The sequence below is a fragment of the Schistocerca piceifrons genome, chromosome 5, assembly GCF_021461385.2.
Source record: "Schistocerca piceifrons isolate TAMUIC-IGC-003096 chromosome 5, iqSchPice1.1, whole genome shotgun sequence".
In the NCBI taxonomy this organism is placed as follows: Eukaryota; Metazoa; Arthropoda; class Insecta; order Orthoptera; family Acrididae; genus Schistocerca; species Schistocerca piceifrons.
In genome coordinates this window covers 542212604-542233852 of record NC_060142.1, presented here as the reverse complement: position 1 = coordinate 542233852, position 21249 = coordinate 542212604, and the positions used below count along the sequence as shown (strand labels likewise).

At 38.7% G+C, this 21249-nt stretch overlaps 1 protein-coding gene across 2 annotated transcripts in view; it reads right to left on the bottom strand.

The window, feature by feature from the left end:
* LOC124798260 (NBAS subunit of NRZ tethering complex-like) overlaps positions 1 to 21249 on the bottom strand; it is a 424226-nt gene that overhangs the window by 82822 nt on the left and 320155 nt on the right. For both annotated transcript variants that reach the window (XM_047261580.1, XM_047261581.1), the window contains exons 34-36: positions 16258 to 16478; positions 10930 to 11052; positions 10665 to 10841 (exon numbers count right to left, since the gene is read on the bottom strand). In XM_047261580.1, the coding sequence (XP_047117536.1) occupies positions 10665 to 10841; positions 10930 to 11052; positions 16258 to 16478 (521 nt within the window). The remainder of the gene's footprint in view (positions 1 to 10664; positions 10842 to 10929; positions 11053 to 16257; positions 16479 to 21249) is intronic.

Below are 21249 nucleotides of genomic sequence, written 5' to 3'. Positions count from 1 at the left end.
CGATAAGAAACATAGTTGTTTACTGAAGTTAACATAATACAGCAGGTTACTGTCGCTATTTTATTGAGCAAAGTACATGTGCAATCAGTTAAAATTTGTAATAACAGATGTAACACAATCTGCTATTACATGTGCAATCAGTTAAAATTTGTAATAACAGATGTAACACAACCTGCTATAGTACCTATACAGTACGTCAAAATTCAGCACCAGCGAACAAATAAATTAAAGTAATAAAATGATAGACCATTTTTAACTAAAAATAGTCTTTGTCACAGTCATATCTGCAAAAAAAGTGGTAAATTTTACATGGAAGATTAGCTATGGGAAATTCTTGTACAATATGGGTGTTGCATTTCTTGAATATTTGCCAAAAGAAAATACAAAATCACATCTCTTATCAATGTTTTGAATATTTTAAAAGGAATCAAGCTGATTTTGTGGTATCCATCTCCTCGTGTCAGGAACTAAGTAACAAACCAAGGTGTCAGTGTAAAGTGGAGGCCTGTACTAAGAAGAAAAGTCGATTCCATCTGCCAGAAAGATTGTAGTTAGAATTTTGAGAGTTTCAGAAAGGACTGCTCTAATCAGTTACCTTTTAAATAACAAAACAGTAATTGGAAAATAATACTAAACAAGTCTTTCAGACCAACAATTCGAAACAATACTTAAGAGACCTGGGCCTCTAAAGAAAATACCTACATAGAAATTCTGGGAAAACTGATGAATATGTAGCATAAATTATTGAAAAATCCACCCTATTTTACAATTTTGGAACCTACAGGAATTTGTGATTGGAAAGCATTATGGCAGCTGTAAATGAGTGTTTTGTAGACTCTACTGACTGGAAAACATTTACTTAATGCATTCATTCATCTTCTCTGACTGCACCAGTCTACAAGAAAGGACACACAATTACCACTACATTTTAATATTTTAGTTATACCAATAAGAAAACAATTAATCTACCTGTGATGGTTCGCCTTCTTTATATTTTCATTGATCATCCTTGGTGTCGACTTACTGTGTTGCTACACTGGCTGAAAAATGGAGTGTGGAAGTACAACACTGACTACTTTAAATAATGTAGCCAACAGGTGCACATTTGCATTTCATAGTACTTCACTTTCACTGTTCTCAACCCCCAACAATACACAGTTATATATGAGCAGTGCGCTATTGTTGTACTTTTCTATAAGCCTCAGTAATAGTTTGCAGGCGAACCTCCATATACTGCTACAATAGTTTACTGTTGAAGATCTATGAGTAGTAAAAACCTAACCACAAAGTTCACAGTTCTTGAAGAATAGAACAGTACATATGGAGCAGACACTGTCATTGTTTTAACACATGGCCTAATTGTGTTACACTTATTTCACGGATGCATTGTTGTTGATCTAACCAATACAGGTTCCTCATCTGAAACTCTGTCGAGGACTGACTGTCTCCTGACCAAAAATCGGTCCCTTATATATCCTCACAATAATAGGAACTGAAACTTCACATTGTTCAATGTTTAATTTATAGAAATTACAATTAAAACTTAACTCATTAAATTAACTGAATACGTCAAAAAACTCCGTCTTTTTAACAGTTTCTCCTACTACAAGAGTCAGGCCAAATTATTTGTTTAAATTACAAAACTAACAAATATAAGTATGCAAACAATACTTTGGACAAAATTGTTAATTACCTTTGAATTAATTGAGAGCCGGCTTTGCTAACATGTGTCCGAATAGAGCCAAATAGATCCATTATGAATACTATTAGTTGTTCCTCCAAATGTTTATAATTAGTACAGAATTTATATTTGTTTATATGTCAACAATAGAATTTAAGTTACGAAACAATTACTGATTTCACCCTATAACAAAAGATACTAACTAGGAATAGTCAAAATAAATTAGAAAATCAATTACATATATAAAACTAAACACAAAATTAGATCTGGAGTTATATTCCTTAAAATGAGGGCCAAATGCAGATTATACTCACATATGTTAATGGTAATTAGTTAAAAGTGAAGAAATGAATTTTAAGGAGGCAGATGGCAAAACAAGAGGGGAAGTAAAAATATCCTAGTTTGCTTCATCACATTCCAACAAGAGACAGACAACATTGAAGGACTGGTCACCCTTTATCAAGCACATGTCTGTTTCATGAGCTTTAGATTCGTCATTTGTAATGAAATCCATCACTGCAAGTGCAGCAAATGGCTAAAATTATGATTGGTAATATTTGCTGCGGCGGCAAAAAATTGTAACTTACAAGTGGGACTGAATAGTATGTACAAAAGTGAAAGAGGACAAACAAGTGGCCCAATCCCCATCCCTCCACCAACTCAACCTGAAGGGTGTACGACAGTTTAAAATACATCAAGTCAGTAAAAATTACACAAAAAGAGCAAATGATGATGTAGATTCACAGTAACAGAAAATTAATGTGAAGGTAACAATAACTAAATACTATAGAGGGAAACAACATCACTTTTTTAAAGAAGTTCTGATTTGTCTCAAAACATTTTCTATGGCATTTATTTTCATTCTGTCACCATAAATTATAATAATATGTTGATTATTTTGATGAAAGAATGTAGGGACGTAGAAATACATACATGGAGGTGATTGTGATTTAATATTTTCAAATATTCTACTAAAATTTATAAAACTTCACATACATCACTGATGTTAAAGTGTAGCAGTAAAAACATATAGCTGGTTGATTGCCAAAAAAATCCTTGATTTTACTTTCAGTAGGCTACAGGTCGTCGTCTCTCACATCCTTGGTTATTAAAGCAGCTCACTCATTTCCTCATTCCTTGACACCTGGTGCTGAGCAGGACGCAATATTGTGCACGGTTTTGTGTCAGGAGGATGTGGTTTTATAATCTGGAGAATTTTCTCTGCTGAGTATATTTGCTGAATGACATAAATAAAGCTATAGCTAAGAGGATCACAGAAGAAGAGAAACTTCATCCCTTTGCGACATCTCTTCTGCTCACATGCCTTCAGAATTCTGCAAATTGTACAAACTGTGCTGAATTAGTTTTGCTTCTAATCAAATACGGTGGAATGTTGGGCCCATCTACAGTCAGCAACAGTGTTCTCTGGACTGTCCAGTCATATCCAAATTGACCTAATAGCTTCTACCACTATATTCTGCTGAAAAAATACGAAACACGTAAGTAATTAACCTTAACTGTAATCATTGTGGATAAAACCAGTGATTTATCAAAGCACATTCAGCTCTCTACCATGCCTGAGGTACATTTCGATTAGTGGTAAAGTTCCAGAAAGAATTTTTGGTTTTGTTGATATTTTTAACAAAAGGGCTGTTATAAAAAATTTCCAATAGCTATGTCCCATGCATGGGACTATGATGAACATTTAGTCAAAACGGTAAAGGAATATATTACCTATATTTTAAAACTGTCTGATAGCATTCTTGACAATCCTGATGAATGGGATAGTGATACGTATACCAAAGCTCGAGGTTTCAGCAATGTTCTTCAAGAATTTGAGTTGCAGTTCTTACTTCAGATATTTGGTGAAGTATCTGGGATGACTGAAAATCTTTTTGACATTATGCAAACTAAAATACTTTCTGTAAACTTTTGTATGGCTAAGATAGCAGAAACTAAATTGTATGTTCACAAGAAAAGAGTTGGGCTTGATACAATTTGGTCCAGTTGTGAAGAAATCTGCAAAGGGCTCAAAAAAAGCTGTTGCTATTAAGAATCTGACCCCACAACCTATCATCAATGTCTACACTATGAAATTTATGTCATGATAAATCAGCAGCTGGAGGTTTGATTTGAAGGGCTTGAAAAACTCGAGAGCAAAACAGAAGAAATTTTCCTGAGGAAGATATTTGCTCACTAAAAGATAGTTACAAGCAACATTATGATTTTGGTTGTATCAAATACACATTCACAGTGGTTTATTTGACAGAGGAATGCCTTTCTATGGAACGGCACCAGCTTCTTTCCTACCCACGGAGTATTGGTTAGTTATCCTCTGCATTCACTGAACTTTATAAGCTCTGTACCCTTGAGTTAGTATACCTGTAACCAGTGCAACTGCTGAATGTCTTTTTCTGCACTTCGCAGAATTCGTAGCCACTACAGGAACTCCCAAGGTTAAAAAACACACTCAAAGCTGCCAGTATTGTCGACAGAAGAAGTGGTGGAGTATTTATTGCTGTCAGAAGTAGTTTGCCTTGTAGCAAAATTGAAGTAGGTAGTTCATGTGAAATAGTATGGGTAGAGGTTATATCTGACAATCAGAGTAAACTATTAATTGGATCGTTTTACCGACCTCCCAACTCAGAAGACGTAGTTGCTGAACAGTTCAAAGAAAACTTGAGTCTCATTTCAAATAAGTACCCTGCTCATACAATTATAGTCGGTGGTGACTTCAATCTACCCTCAATATGCTGGAAAAATTATACGTTTAAAGCCGGCGGCAAGCATAACTCATCATCCGAAATTGTACTGAATGCTTTCTCTGAAAATTATTTTTAACAATTAGTTCATGAGCCCACTCAAAGCGTAAATAATTGTGAAAGCATATTTGACCTTTTAGAAACAAATAATTCTGGACAAATAGTGAGTGTTGTGACAAATACAGGGATTAGCGACCACAAGGCAGTTGCTGCTAGGCTGAATACTGTATCACCTACAACCATCAAGAAACGCAAAGTATATCTATTTAAAAAAAAGCTGATAAAAATGCTCTAACGCCTTTTTAAGAGACGGTCTTCACTCCTTCCGATCTGACCATGTAAGTGTAGAAAAGTTGTGGAATGTTTTCAAAGAAATAGTATCAACAGCAATTGAGAGGTATATACCACATAAATTAATAAGTGATGGTACTGATCCCCCATGGTATACAAAACGGGTCAGATTGTTGTTGCAGAAGCAAGGAAAAAAAGCATGCCAAATTTAAAAGGACGCAAAATCCCCAAGATTGGCAAAGTTTTACAGAAGTTCAAAATATAGCGCGTACTTCAATGTGAGATGCTTTTAATAATTTCCACAATGAAACTCTGTCTCGAAATTTGTCAGAAAACCCAAAGAGATTCTGGTCATACAATAAAGCACACCAATGGCAAGACGCAATCAATACCTTCACTGCGTGATAACAACGGTGAAGTCACTGATGACAGTGCCACTAAAGCAGAGTTATTAAACACGGTTTTCCGAAACTCCTTCACCAAAGACAATGAAGTAAATATTCCTGAATTCCAATCAAGAACAAGTGCCAAGATGAGAAACATAGAAGTAGATATCCTCGGTGTAACAAAGCAGCTCAAATCACTTAATAAAGCCAAGGCCTCCAGTCCAGATTGTATATCAGCCAAGTTTCTCTCAGAGTATGCTAATAAAATAGCTCCATATTTAGCTGTTATGTACAACCACTCGCTCACAGAAAGATCTGTACCTAAAGACTGGAAAATTGCTCAAGTCACACCAATACCCAAAATGGGAAGTAGGAGTAACATGCTGAATTACAGACCCATATTACTAACGTCAATTTGCAGTAGGGTTTAGAACATATACTGTTTTCGAAAATTATGAAGTACCTTGAAGGAAATGATTTATTGATATATAGTCAGCACGGATTCAGAAAATATCGTTCTTGTGAAACACAACTAGCTCTTTATACTCATGAAGTAATAAGTGCTATCGACAAGGGATGTCAAATTGATTCCGTATTTTTAGATTTCCAGAAGGCTTTCGACACCGTTCCTCACAAGCATCTGCTAACTAAACTGTGTGCCTACAGAGTATCACCTCAGTTGTGCGACTGGATTCGTGATTTCCTGTCAGAAAGGTCACAGTTTGTAGTAATAGACGGAAAGTCATCGAATAAAACAGAAGCAATATCCGACGTTCCCCAATGAAGTGTTATAGGCCCTCTGTTGTTCCTGATCTATATTAACAACATAGGAGACAATCTGAGTAGCAGTCTTAGATTGTTTGCAGATGATGCTGTCATTTACTGTCTTGTAAAGTCATCAGATGATCAAAACGACTTGCAATCATTTTAGATAACATATCTGTATGGTGCGAAAAGTGGCAATTGACCCTGAATAAAGAAAAGTGTGTGGTTATTCACGTGAGTACTAAAAGAAATCAGCTAAATTTTGATTACACGATAAGTCATACAAATTTGAGGGCTGCAAATTCAACTAAATACTTAGGGATTACAATTACAAATAACCTAAACTGGAATGATCACATAGATAATATTATGGGTAGAGCAAACCAAAGACTGTGATTCTGATTCATTGGTAGAACACTTAGAAGGTGTAACACGTCTACCAAAGAGACTGCTTACATTACGCTTGTCCGCCCTATTCTGGAGTATTGCTGTGCAGTGTGGGATCAGCATCAGGTGGGACTGACGGATGACATCGAGAAAGTACAAGGAAGGGCAGCTCATTTTGTATTATCGTGAAATAGGGGAGATAGTGTCAGAGACATTATACGTGAATTGGAGTGGCAATCATTAAAACAAAGGCGTTTTTCATTGCGACGGGATCTTCTCATGAAATTTCAATCACCAGTTTTCTCCTTCGATTGCGAAAACATTCTGTTGGCACCCACCTACATAGGGAGAAATGATCATCACGATAAAATAAGAGAAATCAGGGCTCGCACAGAAAAATTTAAGTACTCATTTTTCCCGCGTGCCATTCGAGAGTGGAACGGCAAAGAGACAGCATGAAGGTGGTTCATTGAACCCTCTGCCACGCACTTTATTGTGAATAGCAGAGTAATCATGTAGATGTACAAAAGAAGCTGCTACAACTCAAATTAGCTAAAAGTGAGGAACAGTTCTATCAGCATGTAATTGAAGATTTAAACAGGAAGGAAAGAAGAACTGAATTAGCATTCAAGTAAAGTGCCAACAATGAGGCAAAGAACTAATTTTTATTCATTATGTTTTATAAAGTTCATGTGGAACAGCCTGTGTTTTTCACTGGCATGCTCTTTCAGCTCTGTCTTTCAGCTATTTGGCAGCTTGTGTACATTAACTTAGAATCTAACATTAGTGTAAGCAGTTCAACACATAATTTGCTTAAAAATCCTATTAGAAATAAATAATTTCCTTTGTAATTGTTTCCCCTTGTTCAAGTGGCACCATATTGCCACACAATATTTTCTGCACATAAAAAAATACTGTAATTCAAAAGAACATTATTCTCCTCACTTCACATTCAGAAACAAATACTAAGAAATGATGTGTCCTGTTGTTCCAACAACTACAGGCATGCAGCTGGATAGTATCATTGACAATAGTTCAACAGGTGCACACCCCTCTTCAAGCCGCAAATACAATGAGTATGTGATGTGCAAAGAAATTTACAGACTCCCCCAGGAATGGGGGAGGGAGATGCAGTAGGTGCTTGGACTATGAATATGAAACATGAGTACCAGAGCCAGTGAGTTCATGTGGTGCACAATGGTGATGACATGGACGTGTGGATTGAGGCCGTGACAGGATGGACAAAGCGGGAACTGCAGGGTGGAGGTCAACGTCCAGAAAGGTGGCATGTTGGGCTGAGGAGGACAGTTGAAGCAGATGGGAAAGAAGCTGTTGAGGCTGTGGAGGAATGAGGATAGAGTATTATGACCATTGTTCGGCTCAGGTTCATTGATGAAAACCACCTATTACATCGGCTTCATCTGGTGCTGCTCAGCCCGCTGAGTGCAATCTTCCTGTACATTGACCTCTACCTCTCCTGTAGCTCCATTCATGTCTCTATCCATATCAATGCCACTAACCACCAACAGTACCTGCAATTTGACAGCTATCACCCATTCCACACACACACACACACACACACACACACACACAAACCATTCCCATTTAGTCTGGCCTCCCTTGGACAGTGTATGTGCAGAGATGAAAAATCCCTTGATCAGTATGCTGAAGCTCTCACAAAGGCCTTCACAGACAGGCACTAACCCGCAAGTATAGCCAGCAAACAGATTTCTTGTGCCATATCCTCGCAAACCCCAAGAACCAGCTGTAACGGTGTGCCCCGCTGCACCCCCCCCCCCCCCCCCCAACCACCCGCCGCCTGCCCCTTCCCCAACCAAATATCACCTTATACTGGAACAAGTGAATCAAGTTCTTCACCTGGGCTTTGATCATGCTCAGAAATGAGAAACACCTTATCCACAATCCTTCCCTTCCCTCCAAAAGTTGTATTTCACCATCCTGCCAACCTTATTCTACTCCCACTCCTAACCCCTTACAACATGAGCCATATCCCGGTGGAAGACCCAGGTGAAAGATATGGGTGATGCATCAACCCAGCACATCCTACTCTAGTCATGTTGTGAGAAAGAAACCTGGGGCCTTTTTACTTCCCCTCTTGTTTCACCATCTGCCTTCTTAAATTCATATTTTCATTTTTAACTAATTATCATTAACATACATAAGTATAATCTGCATTTTCATTAAAGAGAAAAGTTGGCCCTCAGTTTTAAAGAATATAGTACCAGATCTAATTTTGTGCTTAGATTTGTGTATGTCATTAATTTCCTAATTTATTTTGACTGTTCCTAGTGAATGTCTTTTGTTATAGGATGAAATCAGTAATTGTTTTTTAACTTAATTTTTGTTGTTGACTTATAAACAAATATAAATTCTGTACTAATTATAAACATTTGGAAAAACCACCCATTAGATTTCCTTAAGTATTTATTTAGCTCTGTTCAAAAACATGTTAACAAAGCCAGCCCTTAATTAATTCCAAAGTAATTACCAGTTGTGTCAAAAGTATTGTTCATAATTGAACTACTCAAGTTTTAATTGTAATTTCTGTAAATTAAACATCAAGCAATGTGTAGTTTCAGTACTTATTACTGTGATGATATATAAGGGCCCGATTTTTGGTGGTCAAGACAGTCAGTTCACAGTCAAGTTTCAGACGAGGCACCCGTATTAGTTAAGTCAACAACAATGCATAAAATTATCTGTGAAATAAGTGTAACACAATTAGGCTATGTATTAAAATAATGACAGTGTCTGTTCAATATGTACAGTATTATTCTGCAAGAAGTGTGAACTGAGTGTTTAGGCTTTCACTGGTCATAGATATTCAACAGTAAACTATTGTAGCAGTATGCTGACGTATGCTTGCAAATTATTAATGAGGCTTATCATAATTTGCCAATAGTTAACTAGCGATATTAGCTGTGTATATTGGGGGGTTGTGAACAGTGAAAGTAAAAAACTGCGAAATGCAACTGTGCACCTGTCAGCTACATCATTTACAGTAGTCAGTATTGAACTTCCACACCCCCATTTTTCAGCCAGTATAGTAACACAGTACGTCAACACCGAGGAACATTAACGAAGAAATAAAGCAAGTGACTGTCACAGAGTCACAGGCTTATGCTATCCCGCCAGAGGCAGAGCAACCTGTAAAAGATGGCTTGTCATTTACCAGCTCTGCTGCAATTTCTGTGGAGCACTTTGTGTGGACATGATCACCAACCAACTGTCCACCAGAACAAGTGGTAATTGCCAAATTGTGACCAAGACCAGAGTTTACCACCCAGTGGATCATGCTGCTTATAACATGATGCTCAATTTCAACGGCTTTCTTCACAACTCACTCCATCTGGATTCTTCCCTCCATTACCAGCTTTTCTTTTTGATTTGCAGATGGGAGTTACCCTTGCATCACATCTTTTATTTTCATAATCCTCTTGACCGCAGTCTCCAATAGTCCCCTGCATCTGCACCCTCCACCCAACAATCTCCTCTTCCTCTGTCCTCTCACCCTTTCCCGATCCTCACCTGCACATCATTATCATTGTCATCACGCACTGCATGAACTAACCAGCGACGGTGACCATTTGTCACATTCCTAGCTCGTGCACATCTTGCATGTGCTACCTCCCTCTTTACCACCAGCCACCCCTCTCCAACCTTGCCTGCTGCTTCCCACCTCTTTCTCCCTCTATCCACATCACCCAACACTAACTGTCACCTTAGTCCACCAGCCAAAAAAAGCACTCACACAACACAATGTAATTACAGAGGTAGGTGTGTGTGTGTGTGTGTGTGTGTGTGTGTGTGTGTGTGTGTGTGTGTGTGTGTGTGTGTGTCGGGGTCATCCAAAAGCTAGCAATGTTTTTGTACCTTTTTGTGTGCCTGGTAATGACTTAACACTTCTACTATTAACTGAGCTGTCTCCTTTATTCCTAAATTATCTAAACTCAGTTTCTTCCTGACCAGTACCAAGGCAATGTTTTGCAGTACTAGATTTGCTTGGCTGTAATAAGCGTGTATGATGCTCATGCTCAATATGTCGTTCTTCCACAGCCCTGATGGTCTGATGAATATATGGCATGCCACAACTGCAAGGGATATGGTACATTGTAATCATATGAATTTGAAATACTAGTTTTTTTTCAGATCTGAATGCTACATTTTATGAAAAACAAAACCAAACTTGAAACTTTCTCAACGCAATTTGAGTGTCTGCCTAAAGTGCAACAAGTTAGATCTTAACAATTACCTGATTTGTGGATTAAACAGTATCTAATGAACATCTTTGCTCTGGAAACTATGTAATTAACATATCATTTAAACTGTTGTATTAACATTTCCACACTATTATAAAATGAATGAGTGTACCTGAGTCCTGATATTGATTCATTTAGTTGATCCTCCAGCATACTCTCCACTGAAGAGCAAGGTTGGGGAAACACCTTCATCATTCCTTCAAGTGTTTTGAGAGGTACTGAGCTGCATATAGAAAACTTAAACACCTGTTTTATTCGGTCTGGCTCACCTCTTGACAAATCCAGCTGCCTGTATTACAAAACAATAAGTGAGACAGACTTCAAATACTTTTTTATCCATGCACACACACTGGAAAAAAAGTATGATTTTTTTATACCGAAGCAGTAGCTGAAGTTCTGGAGAAGAATTTCCATTTATCTCCTCCAGATGATATGAGTTAATCTGATTCAGATGTGAAATCCAGGAGTCCACAGTTGAGGATGCCTCAGCCCACTCTTTCCTGTAACACAAATGTTGCTAGTAAGAAGAGGTTACAATAATTCATAACTATACATGATGGTTCATTAACCTGGACAGAAATGATTTCACTTAAATTCTGGAAGTTTGTTTCTCAACTCCTCCCTTAAATAATTAAAGTAAATCATGACAAATGCTCACTGTATTATAAAATTATGAAGGAAGTTCAAAGACTTATACTTTATTATGACAGGCCAAATAACTTTTATTTAGTGACACAGATGCGTGACACTATTTTCCAGCACAGTCACCAAGTCTCTTCAAACAATGGGTGGAATGTCCATCAATCTTTCAGTTCCACAACATTAAAAATCCACTCCTTGGTCTTGGAGCCATTTGACAGCCACTTTGTAAACATCTCCATCATTGAAAAACCTCCCCAGCTAGCATGAGTAAAACCATCAGTATAGACTACTACTGCACCATAAATTGTGCCAATAATGGTGTAGAACCAGTGGCGGAGAGCCTCAGGATGAACCGAGTCTTTGGGACCTTGTGATATATCAAGATAGAGCTGTAGAGGGGGATGCATCACAGAGGTGTAAGAGAGTGGGCCCAGAGAAGAGGTGGTGGAAGGGAAATCTGGAGTTCAGAAAAAAGGGGACCAGATGTGGAAGCTGATCGTAACCCCAGACCTGGGCTGCCACTGCGGGAGCTGGATCTCTGTATCAGAAAAGAGGAAGCAGTAGTATGGGTGCTCCAAAGAGCAACAGATGCATAATGCATAAGCAATCAACTGTTGTTGGCACAAAACCCACAATGGTAGAACCCCTGTCTCCACTAGGGGGCTGATCACAGGGCTAGACTGAAAGGCAGCAATTGCCAGCCGTACCCAACAATGGTGTTTTGGGTCCAGAATCATACCATCAAAGGTGATGTCAGGCTCTCTGCAATACTCCTGTAATCTAGAAAGAACTAGATCAATGGTGTGTTGAGCCGTATCAGAGCAGAGCAGTCGTGCAACAGTTGGTATTGCTGAGGCATCAAAGAGCATTCACATGCAACCAGCATGTCTGCTTTAACTGACAAAGATGAGGAAGCCATGCCAAATGGACATCAAAGAGCAGTCCCGAAAAACTACGAGAGTCCACCACATGGAGGGACTGGGCGTCAAGGTACAGATGCAGAGGAAGATGGGCTGTATGGCCATGACAGAAACGTATAATGCAGGTCTTGCCAGCCGAAAAATGGAAGCCATGAGTGAGAGCTCAAGATTGCATTTAATGTATTGCGCCTTGCAATCTGCATTCAGCAATATCCACAGATGTACAAAAATAAATGCAAAAATCATCAGGATACAAAGAGGGAGATACAATAAGCCTCGCAGCCACCACCAGACCACTGATAGCCACTGAAAAGACAGGGACACTCAACCCTATTCTCCCACTATGGCAAGCACCAAACTGTATCTGAAAAGTGCAACATAAAAGAAAGTTCCAAATAAAAAATGAGAGCAGGCCACCTCAGTCCTTCTCATGTAGGGTGGCAAGGACATTGTGGTACCATGTGGTATCATAAGCTTTATGCAGGGCAAAGAAAATCTTGACGTCGGGCAAAAGCTGTTCAGATAGCAAACTCCAGGTTGGACTGCATTATCTGCAGTAGAGTAGCCTCGGCAAAAACCATCCTGAGTTGAAACAAAAAGGTTCCGAGATTCAAGGATCCAATAAAGCCTTCAACACACCAGACGTTCGATGTTCAAGTAACTTGCAGAGGACATTGGTTAAACTGATTGGACAATAACTGTTCATGTGAAGAGGCTGTTTACCATATTTCAAAAGTGCAATAATAACACTTTCTCATCATTGGGAAGGGACTTCCCCCTCGCTCCAGAGATGTTTAAAAAGGGCAAGTATACGACATTGGCTAGGCACTGATAAGTGTTGAAGCATTTGGTTGTGCACTAGGTCTGGTCCAGGAGCTGTGTTGGGGCAGAGAGCAAGGGTGCTGGTGAATTCCATGCACTCCAGGTGCAAGGAATGAAAGTTAAAGGGAGTGGTTCCAAGCAGTGTTTGAGAAGATGGAACAGGGCAGACAGCGGACTGATGCTGAGGCCTTGGTGAAATGTCGAGTAAAATGCTCAGCAATAGTTTCAAGAGTGGTGAGGATAACATCATTCAGGGAAATTCCTGAAGCACCTGTAGGACGATGGCGGGTAAAATTGCACCTGATCTTTGCCCATACCTGCAAAGTGGGAATATGGAACCCTACGGCAGTGACGTATCGCTCCCAACAAATCTGTTTCTGGCATTTTAAGATAACGGGCCCAGGCATAAAGCTGTTTAAAGGCCAGGAGGTGGCTGAGTGATGGATGCTGTCTGTAGCTTTGGAGGACACGATGCTGGTATTTAATAGCCACAGCATTCTCGGAGGGTCCACCAAAGGACAGTCTTCTGTTGGGGAGAACCCAAGGAGGAAGGAATCACCAAAGCAGCTGCCAAAAAGATGGCATCAGTTAAACTCCATATGGACTTATCAACACCATTGTTTGGTGGTACAGCTGGGATGGCAGGCGAGGCAAAGCCATCCTAATTTGCATTAAGAAAGGCCTACCTGGAAGGGTGTTCAGGCAAGTAATGCTGAAGAAAAGATATTGAATGGAGGGGAAGAATCTAGGGCTATAAATGGAAAGATCAATGGCCGCAAAAGTGCTGTCTGCCACACTAAAGGGTGTGGGGGCTCCAGTGTTGAGGAAGCAGACATCAAGCACTGCCAGCAAGTTTTCAACAATCTTGCAGGTGATGAAAATAGCCATTACAGTTCCATTGGAGAAGAATAGTACAAGACATTAGATGGACGTCAAAAGGACCAGAAACTGTCTTTGTGCTGAATCAGTGTCCATCACTGGTAAGGACGGAGTGACATCCGTTAATGTAAGATTGGACCCCTCCGTTAATGTAAGATTGGACCCTGACTGACAGTGATGGGCTGACACCCCATGGGATGTCAGGGAGGTCTCGTCCTGATACTTATGTATGTTCTTCTTCTCCTCCTCCTTCGAAGGATGAGAGCAAGTCATAGTGATATCAGGACCTGAAACACAACAAGTGGCCTTGAGTCTCACACAGCATGTGTCCTGCTTTTGACCTCTAGTAACAGGCTTCTTTTCCTGGGGATGCTGGGGAAGGGGGTTCCTAGAGGGAGCCCCATCCCTGGCTGAAGAGAAGGAGTGGTTCCATGAAGCGAGGGAATGGGAACTGCCAAGGAGGAAGAAAGGAAAGGGATATAGGTTGGAGATTTGGAGGGAGGAGGAGCATGTAAGGGCGCAACAGAAGCAAAGGTAGACGTTAAAGAAAAACAGTCAAATTTCTGTCAGACCTCTGAGTAGGATAAATGGTGGAGTTTTTTGAATTTCTGAATCTTCCTTTCCTTTTTATAGGTCTGGCAATCTGATGAGCAAGGAGAATGTCGGCAGAACAGTTCACACACTTGGGAGGTGGGGCACAAGTACTTCCCACATGGAGAGTGTGGCCACCATCACAGCAAAGAGGTTTTGCATCACGTCGCAAAGACATGTGACCTGTGACCAAAACAGAGACATTAGAAACATGAAAGGATGTGTGATACTTGAAGAGTGCTACCACTTAGACAACAGTTTGCTGCTCAGAGGACCCTGTAGTTGTCACTGTAGGCTCATATCACAAGGAGAGATATGTGAGGGAACACGTATTATTCTTGAAAGTGTGCCTCCTAGCAATTGTGTCTTCCTTAAAATGGCATCACACACTTCTGGAATTTGAGTCAGTTGTAAAGCATTGATTCAGTTTGATTAAACAAACTTTTCATTCCAAAGACCCACAGGAAAGAGATACTTGAAGATACACAACACATATTTACAAAAGAATTTACATGCTAATGTTCCTTCAACAGATCCTGTGTGAGATGGTCCCCAAGGATGTAGAAAAACTAAAAACAGTTTTTCATATACACATTCACTGAAAAACTTAATACAAACTTTTAGATGCGTACATACTGAAAAACAATTTACAAGGCTAACTTACACAAACTGCATTACTGATGGACACTGTGACAAACGTAAGTACAACATAATGTTCCTGTTCTGTGGTACAGCTAATAATAAGAACATCAACAATGTCTGCTAAGAGCTTATCAGTGGAGGGGAAATAGTCAGCCTACATTACATCCTTTAGGCTCCTCTAAAACTATACTTTATTAGTAGATAAACTTTTTATGGTTATTCCAAGTTATTGAAAACATGTATTCCTCAATAATGGTGACCTATCTGGACACTGCTAGCATTACTCTGCCTCCCAGAAAGAAATAGAAAACAGGGTAGAAACTGTGGTCACTTGGGATCTGTGACATATTTTAACTATCCAGATGCTGTGTCTTTGTAAACTACCTCATTGGTCATTCCTGCCATTTATGTTACTTAAAAAGATTAAGTTATGCATATCTCATGATAAACCACATTAAGGTTAAACCATGAATGGCTGTAATAATCAGTTACAGCTTCTTATACCATACATACATTCCAGAGGAACACATAGTTGAAAAACATCAAATACGATACCGTACATACCACTACTGCTCTGGAACATTTGAGACAATTTCATAAAAAAGGAGGAAGAAGGAAAGAGAATGACACAAAATGAGTTCACAAAAGTCAAGAAAAGAGTAAATTCTTCTACGTTGTACGTAAGTTAATTTCCAAAATTTTAATTTAAAAAAAATTAATTAATTTCGTAAACGTTTAGTGAAGGAGGAAAAAGAAGGAAGTGAGGAAGAAAAGAGAGTAAAGCAGGAACTAGAATACATTTAAAAATTGAAACCAAGTTATAATTACTAGTATACTATTTAATAAGAGCAATGTAAGAACAAATGAAACATTACTATTAATGTGTTTGCTATAAAACAAAATATTTTAATGTCTTTAATGATTATCTGCCTTTATGACTTTTGCTTGCTTTTACAGTATTTAATTTGTTATGAACATAATATTCATTAGATTTAGTTATTCACTCAATGATTTGTTGATCTGTCCTCATTATTTACTACTGTTCCATTCCAAAATTTTCCAAGTTCTTTTTCAATTTATCATGGGATGGCTTAATTTCATTAATGTGAACCAAAGTTTTATTACACTTTACAACATGTTCAACCAATTCAATAACATAAACAGAGGCTAGGTGTGACAAAACAAACTGCTATAAACTTACATACATACCCATGGTTTTCTTTCTTTTTGCCATCGGTGTATTCTTTCACGAGATGTAACAAACTGATTCTGCAGTCAACAGTCATTACATCAATACTCTTCTCAGAGAAACATACAGCTTTAGCAAAGTTTACAACATCTGCGCCTGCCATTTTTGTGAAATAATGACTACACATTCTAAACTGATCAAGCCATAACCTTGGTCCAAGAGCATAAGCACTACTTGAAACCTGCATGAATAAAGAAAATAAACACACATTTAAATGAAAAAATAAACAAAATCACATAAATGAGAAAAAAATATTTATCAAATCTGATTTTGAACTTAATCTTTCCGATTTAAGCACAGCATACATTCAACTGATGTAAAACTGGATATTTTGTGTCTCATTAAAAAAAACAGTTTCATCAATTGTTTAAAAAACACTTCTTCTGAAATATGACATTCATTAACAAATAATAATCCTTGAGACACACACAAAAAAATCACTCACTCACTCACTCACTCTTCCTTATTAATGAAAAACAAAACAAGACAAAAGAAAATCAGGCAATGCAATTCCAGATTTGCACATTCACTCCAAAAACAACAATAAATATTAAGAGAGTCTATTCCCTGAACTTAATTACAAACTGGAGATTGCTCTTAAGTTAAGTAAAGCCACCATAGCTCTTGTATTGGTATTTGCAAGATATATACTGTGTTATTTGGAAGAGTTAGCTCTTGTTAAGATGCTAACACTGGCATCATAATCAATGTACACAACTGGCTCCTTTCACCGAAGTATGATGCCATTATACACGAGATTATGCCAGTATCACATTGGTCTGGACAGTCATGGGCCATTTTGACCCAATGAGATACTAGGGAAATAATTGTACACCCAAACAGAGCCCTGCAAACTTAGGTTAGCCTTACACAACTTGTAGCAGTTCTGCCTGCTTTTATTTCTTCTTCATTTGTTGTCCTCAGTGTCAACATACTGTGTTGCTACAATGGCTGAAAAATGGGTTGTGGATTCCGATACTGACTACTGTAAATAATGTAGCCAATAGGTGCACATTTGCATTTCACAGTACTTCCATTTCACTGTTCACAACCCCCTAATAATACAGTTATTTGGCTAGTGTACTATTGTTTAACCCATGATAAACCTCATTAATAGGTTGCAGGCAAACATCCACATATTGCTACAATATTTTCCTGTTGAAGATCTACAATCAGTGAAACCCTAACCACAAAGTTCACAGTTCTTGAAGAATAGAAAGGTATGTATTGAGCAGACTCTGTCATTGTTTTTACACATCGCCTAATTGTTTATCACTTATTCCACAGTTAAGCTGAAGCTTTGTTGTTGTTCTAACTAACACAGATTTCTCGTCTGAAACTCGGCCATGGACTGACTGTCTTGGGACCAAAAATCGGGCCCTTATATATCATCACAATAATAGGTGCTGAAACTGTACACATTGTTCAAAGTTAAATTCACAGAAATTACAATTAAAACTTAACTCATTAAATTAACTGAATAAATCGAAAAATTGTGTCTTTTAAACAGTTTCTTCTACTGCAAGAGTTAGGCTGAATTATTTGTTTAAATCATGAAATTAACATACATAGTTATGCAAACAATACTTCTGACAAAAATGTTAATTACTTTGGAATTAATTAAGGGCTGGCTTTGCTAACATGTTTTCGAATATAGCCAAATAGATACTTTAAGATTAATAGTATTTCGTCTTCCAAATGTTTATAATTAGCACAGTATTTATACTTGTTTATACATCAACAATATAATTTAAGTTACAAAACAGTTATTGATTTCACACTATAACTAAAGATACTAACTACGAATAGTTGAAAAAAATTAGAAAATCAATTAATTTTATGTATTAGATCTGGTTTTATATTCTTTAAAACTGAGTGCCAACCTTTCTCTTTTATGAAAGTGCAGATTATATTCACTTATGCTAATGGTAAATAGTTAAAAGTAACAAAACGAATTTAAGGAGGCAGTTAGCAAAACAAGAGGGGAATTAAAATTGTCCCAGCTTCCTTCGTCACAAACTGGGGAGTGGGAGCCACCCAAGACATGGATCACTAACTTCTGTTTCATTTCAGCAGCCAACCAACCCACATGCATGTAACACACCATGAGGTTGAAGTGTTCATTACTTTTTCATTTATTTTTTAAATAGAGGTTTGTGCCATTCTTATGATAAATGTGGTTAAGCCAAGATCTCCACTGCCAGACACACGAAACATTTCACAGTCATGCTAAATGGTGTTTCTGAAGTGAGCACAGAGATTACAGTTACAAAAGAATGGCAGCACTCACTATTTACCAGATAATGGAATCTGGATTTGCCAGATCCTTACCCAGCCATGTCAGACAGTGTTCCTTGATGTGCAAGCCATCTGGCAGAACCCATGTGTCACGTAATATTTCAATCAATGAAGGACAATTAGGGGAAAATATTGATGTTGTCGGAATTTTTGTAGTTGTACGAGGGAGTGTCATAAATAAAGTATTAAAAATCGCCACTGGTTGGGTATGAGTGTGGATATGGGGGCCATTTAAAAACCATTTTCTTGTATTTTTCTTGAATAACTTGAAAATCACAGCTTCTAGTCAAAATGTTTCCCAGAATAAAATAAAACTTCATTAAATTTCCCAAAAAAAGTCCAATTTAGGACTAATAGTCTCTGTGTTAAAAAGGATGGAAAAATCACCAGTTATTAAAAATAGTGTTTTAATGTTATGAAATTAATTTTTATTGTTAACTGAAGTGGGTTAAGAACAAATATTAAATGTGTGTACCACATCTAAGACCAGTAGAGCAGTATTAAGAGATAAATTGCATTTTGGGGGTGTAACTGTATACAGGATGTGTGGTGGTGGTTAGAAGTGAGGGGACGTAGGTTGCTGGATTGTGGTCATGCCCTTCCCTCCTTGAAGGGTCTGCAAACTGAAAAGTGAGCACACAATTACCCACACTGTGCACTCCACTACATGATAAGAAGTAACTACAGAATGTTTTACAAAATTATACTGAATTTCCACACCACATCTTATGAATCACTGGTGACAAAGTGAACAGACTTGCCTGAAGGATGTTAATTTACCACAAAGGGCATTAACACTAAATACAGATAAAAGTAATTAATAAATCTAATGAAAGGCAGGCATATGGACAGACTCGTGAAACTCTGCAGACTGTTCTACACTTCCACAGGGGAAACTGATTCCTAGTCTTCTTGTACGGCAGCTGACGTTCTTCCAGGAAAGCAACTTCCCCCAACACAAGTGCTGCTAGCATCACAGTTTACAGGCAGATTATACTTTCCAAGCATTTCCTGTCCAGTTCCCTTATCTTAGTAGTCAAAATAACTTCATTGTGCTCGTGTTTATATAATGGAATTTACAGTTTATTAAATGAGTACTGATTTGCAAGTGTTATGTAAGTTTCTATGTAAAATATGTTCCTATAAACAATGGCTGAGAAGTAACCTATCTCTATTGCACAGGGAGACAATGTAAGGCTGGAAGAGATGCCGCTGGGGTGTCACATTTGATAACCCTCATGCTCTGAAAAGTACTCCAGTGAATGATAGTGGAGACAATGAAATCAATATTGTTGAATACATATTAATAGCATGTTATGCTTCAGACAGCCTCCTCAGTGTGGTAGACAGCTGACAGCTCCAGCTGTCGAACTTTTTTACATAACACTGAAGCTCACTTAACTGGAATTAGGCACTCATTTGATAAATTGAAAATAACTCCACTATATAAAGACAAGGTTGAGGGCAACAAGCACAAAGTGGTGGGGGAGCACCACTTAACATATCACGATGTCTAAAGAGACAGTGCCCGAAATGCAACCTAGCGAAAATGATGATCTCATGGCAAGGGGGGCGAGAGGAGGTCGTCCAAGCCACTGGGAGAGGCTTAATAACCCAGAGCTAGTTCCCATGAAGGGAGGATCAGGGGTGATGTAACTGTGACACCGCCTGCTGACAGACAGTGACACAGATATCATCAGAGGAAATGTAAGAACTAGTGAGCTGAGGTACAAGGGCTGCAGCCTTGGTAACAGCATCAGCAGCCTCACTTCCTGTCAGGCCAATGTGACCAGGAATCCACATAATCATCACAATGGCTCCATCAAGGGTGGCCAAGTGACAGCTTTCCTGGACCCAATGCATTTAGGGATGGACGGTGTACAGTACACAGAGGCTTTGAAAGGAACTATAAGAGTCAGAGCAGCTGACGGAATTGAAAAGCTTGTGTTGCCAGATATACTGTGAGGCATGATACAGGGCAAACAGCTTTGCTGTAAATACTGAGCGGTGTTCAGGAAGCCGATAGCAAGAAACATTGGTGCCAACGACAAAGTCACACCCGACATTATGGTCAGTCTGAGAACCATCAGTGTACACAAAGGTACTATGTGAAGTTCTGTGTGGAGGTCGTGAAATTGAAGGTGATAGAGCATGGCTGGATTAATGTCCTCAGGCAGTGAATGAATGCCAAGGTGAATATGGACCGCAACATGAAGCCAAGGTGGTGAAGGGTTCACACCCATCAGAAAGTGGCAGGTAGCATGAAGTTAAGCTGCCAGAGCAAGAGCTGAAAGCAAACTCCAGAAGCTAACAGAGAAGAGGGACATGCCCCATACTGGCAATCAAAGGAGTCATAGAAGGAGGCATAGGATAGGTGGCCATGCATGGCAGACAAACGGCATGCATATCTGCTGAAGATAAAGTCACGGCGGTAGGACAGTGGTAGTTTGCCATTTTCTGTATACATACTAAGAACCAGGCTAGTGTAAAAAGGCATCAGTGGCCAAACAGATGCCATGATGGTGGATATTATTGAGGGACAGATACGAAAAAAAACACCCATAGTCAAGTTTCTTAACGGACACGGGACCAAGACAAATGTAGGAGGGTGATTCGATATGCTCCCCAGGAAGTACCACTGAGGACACGTAAGA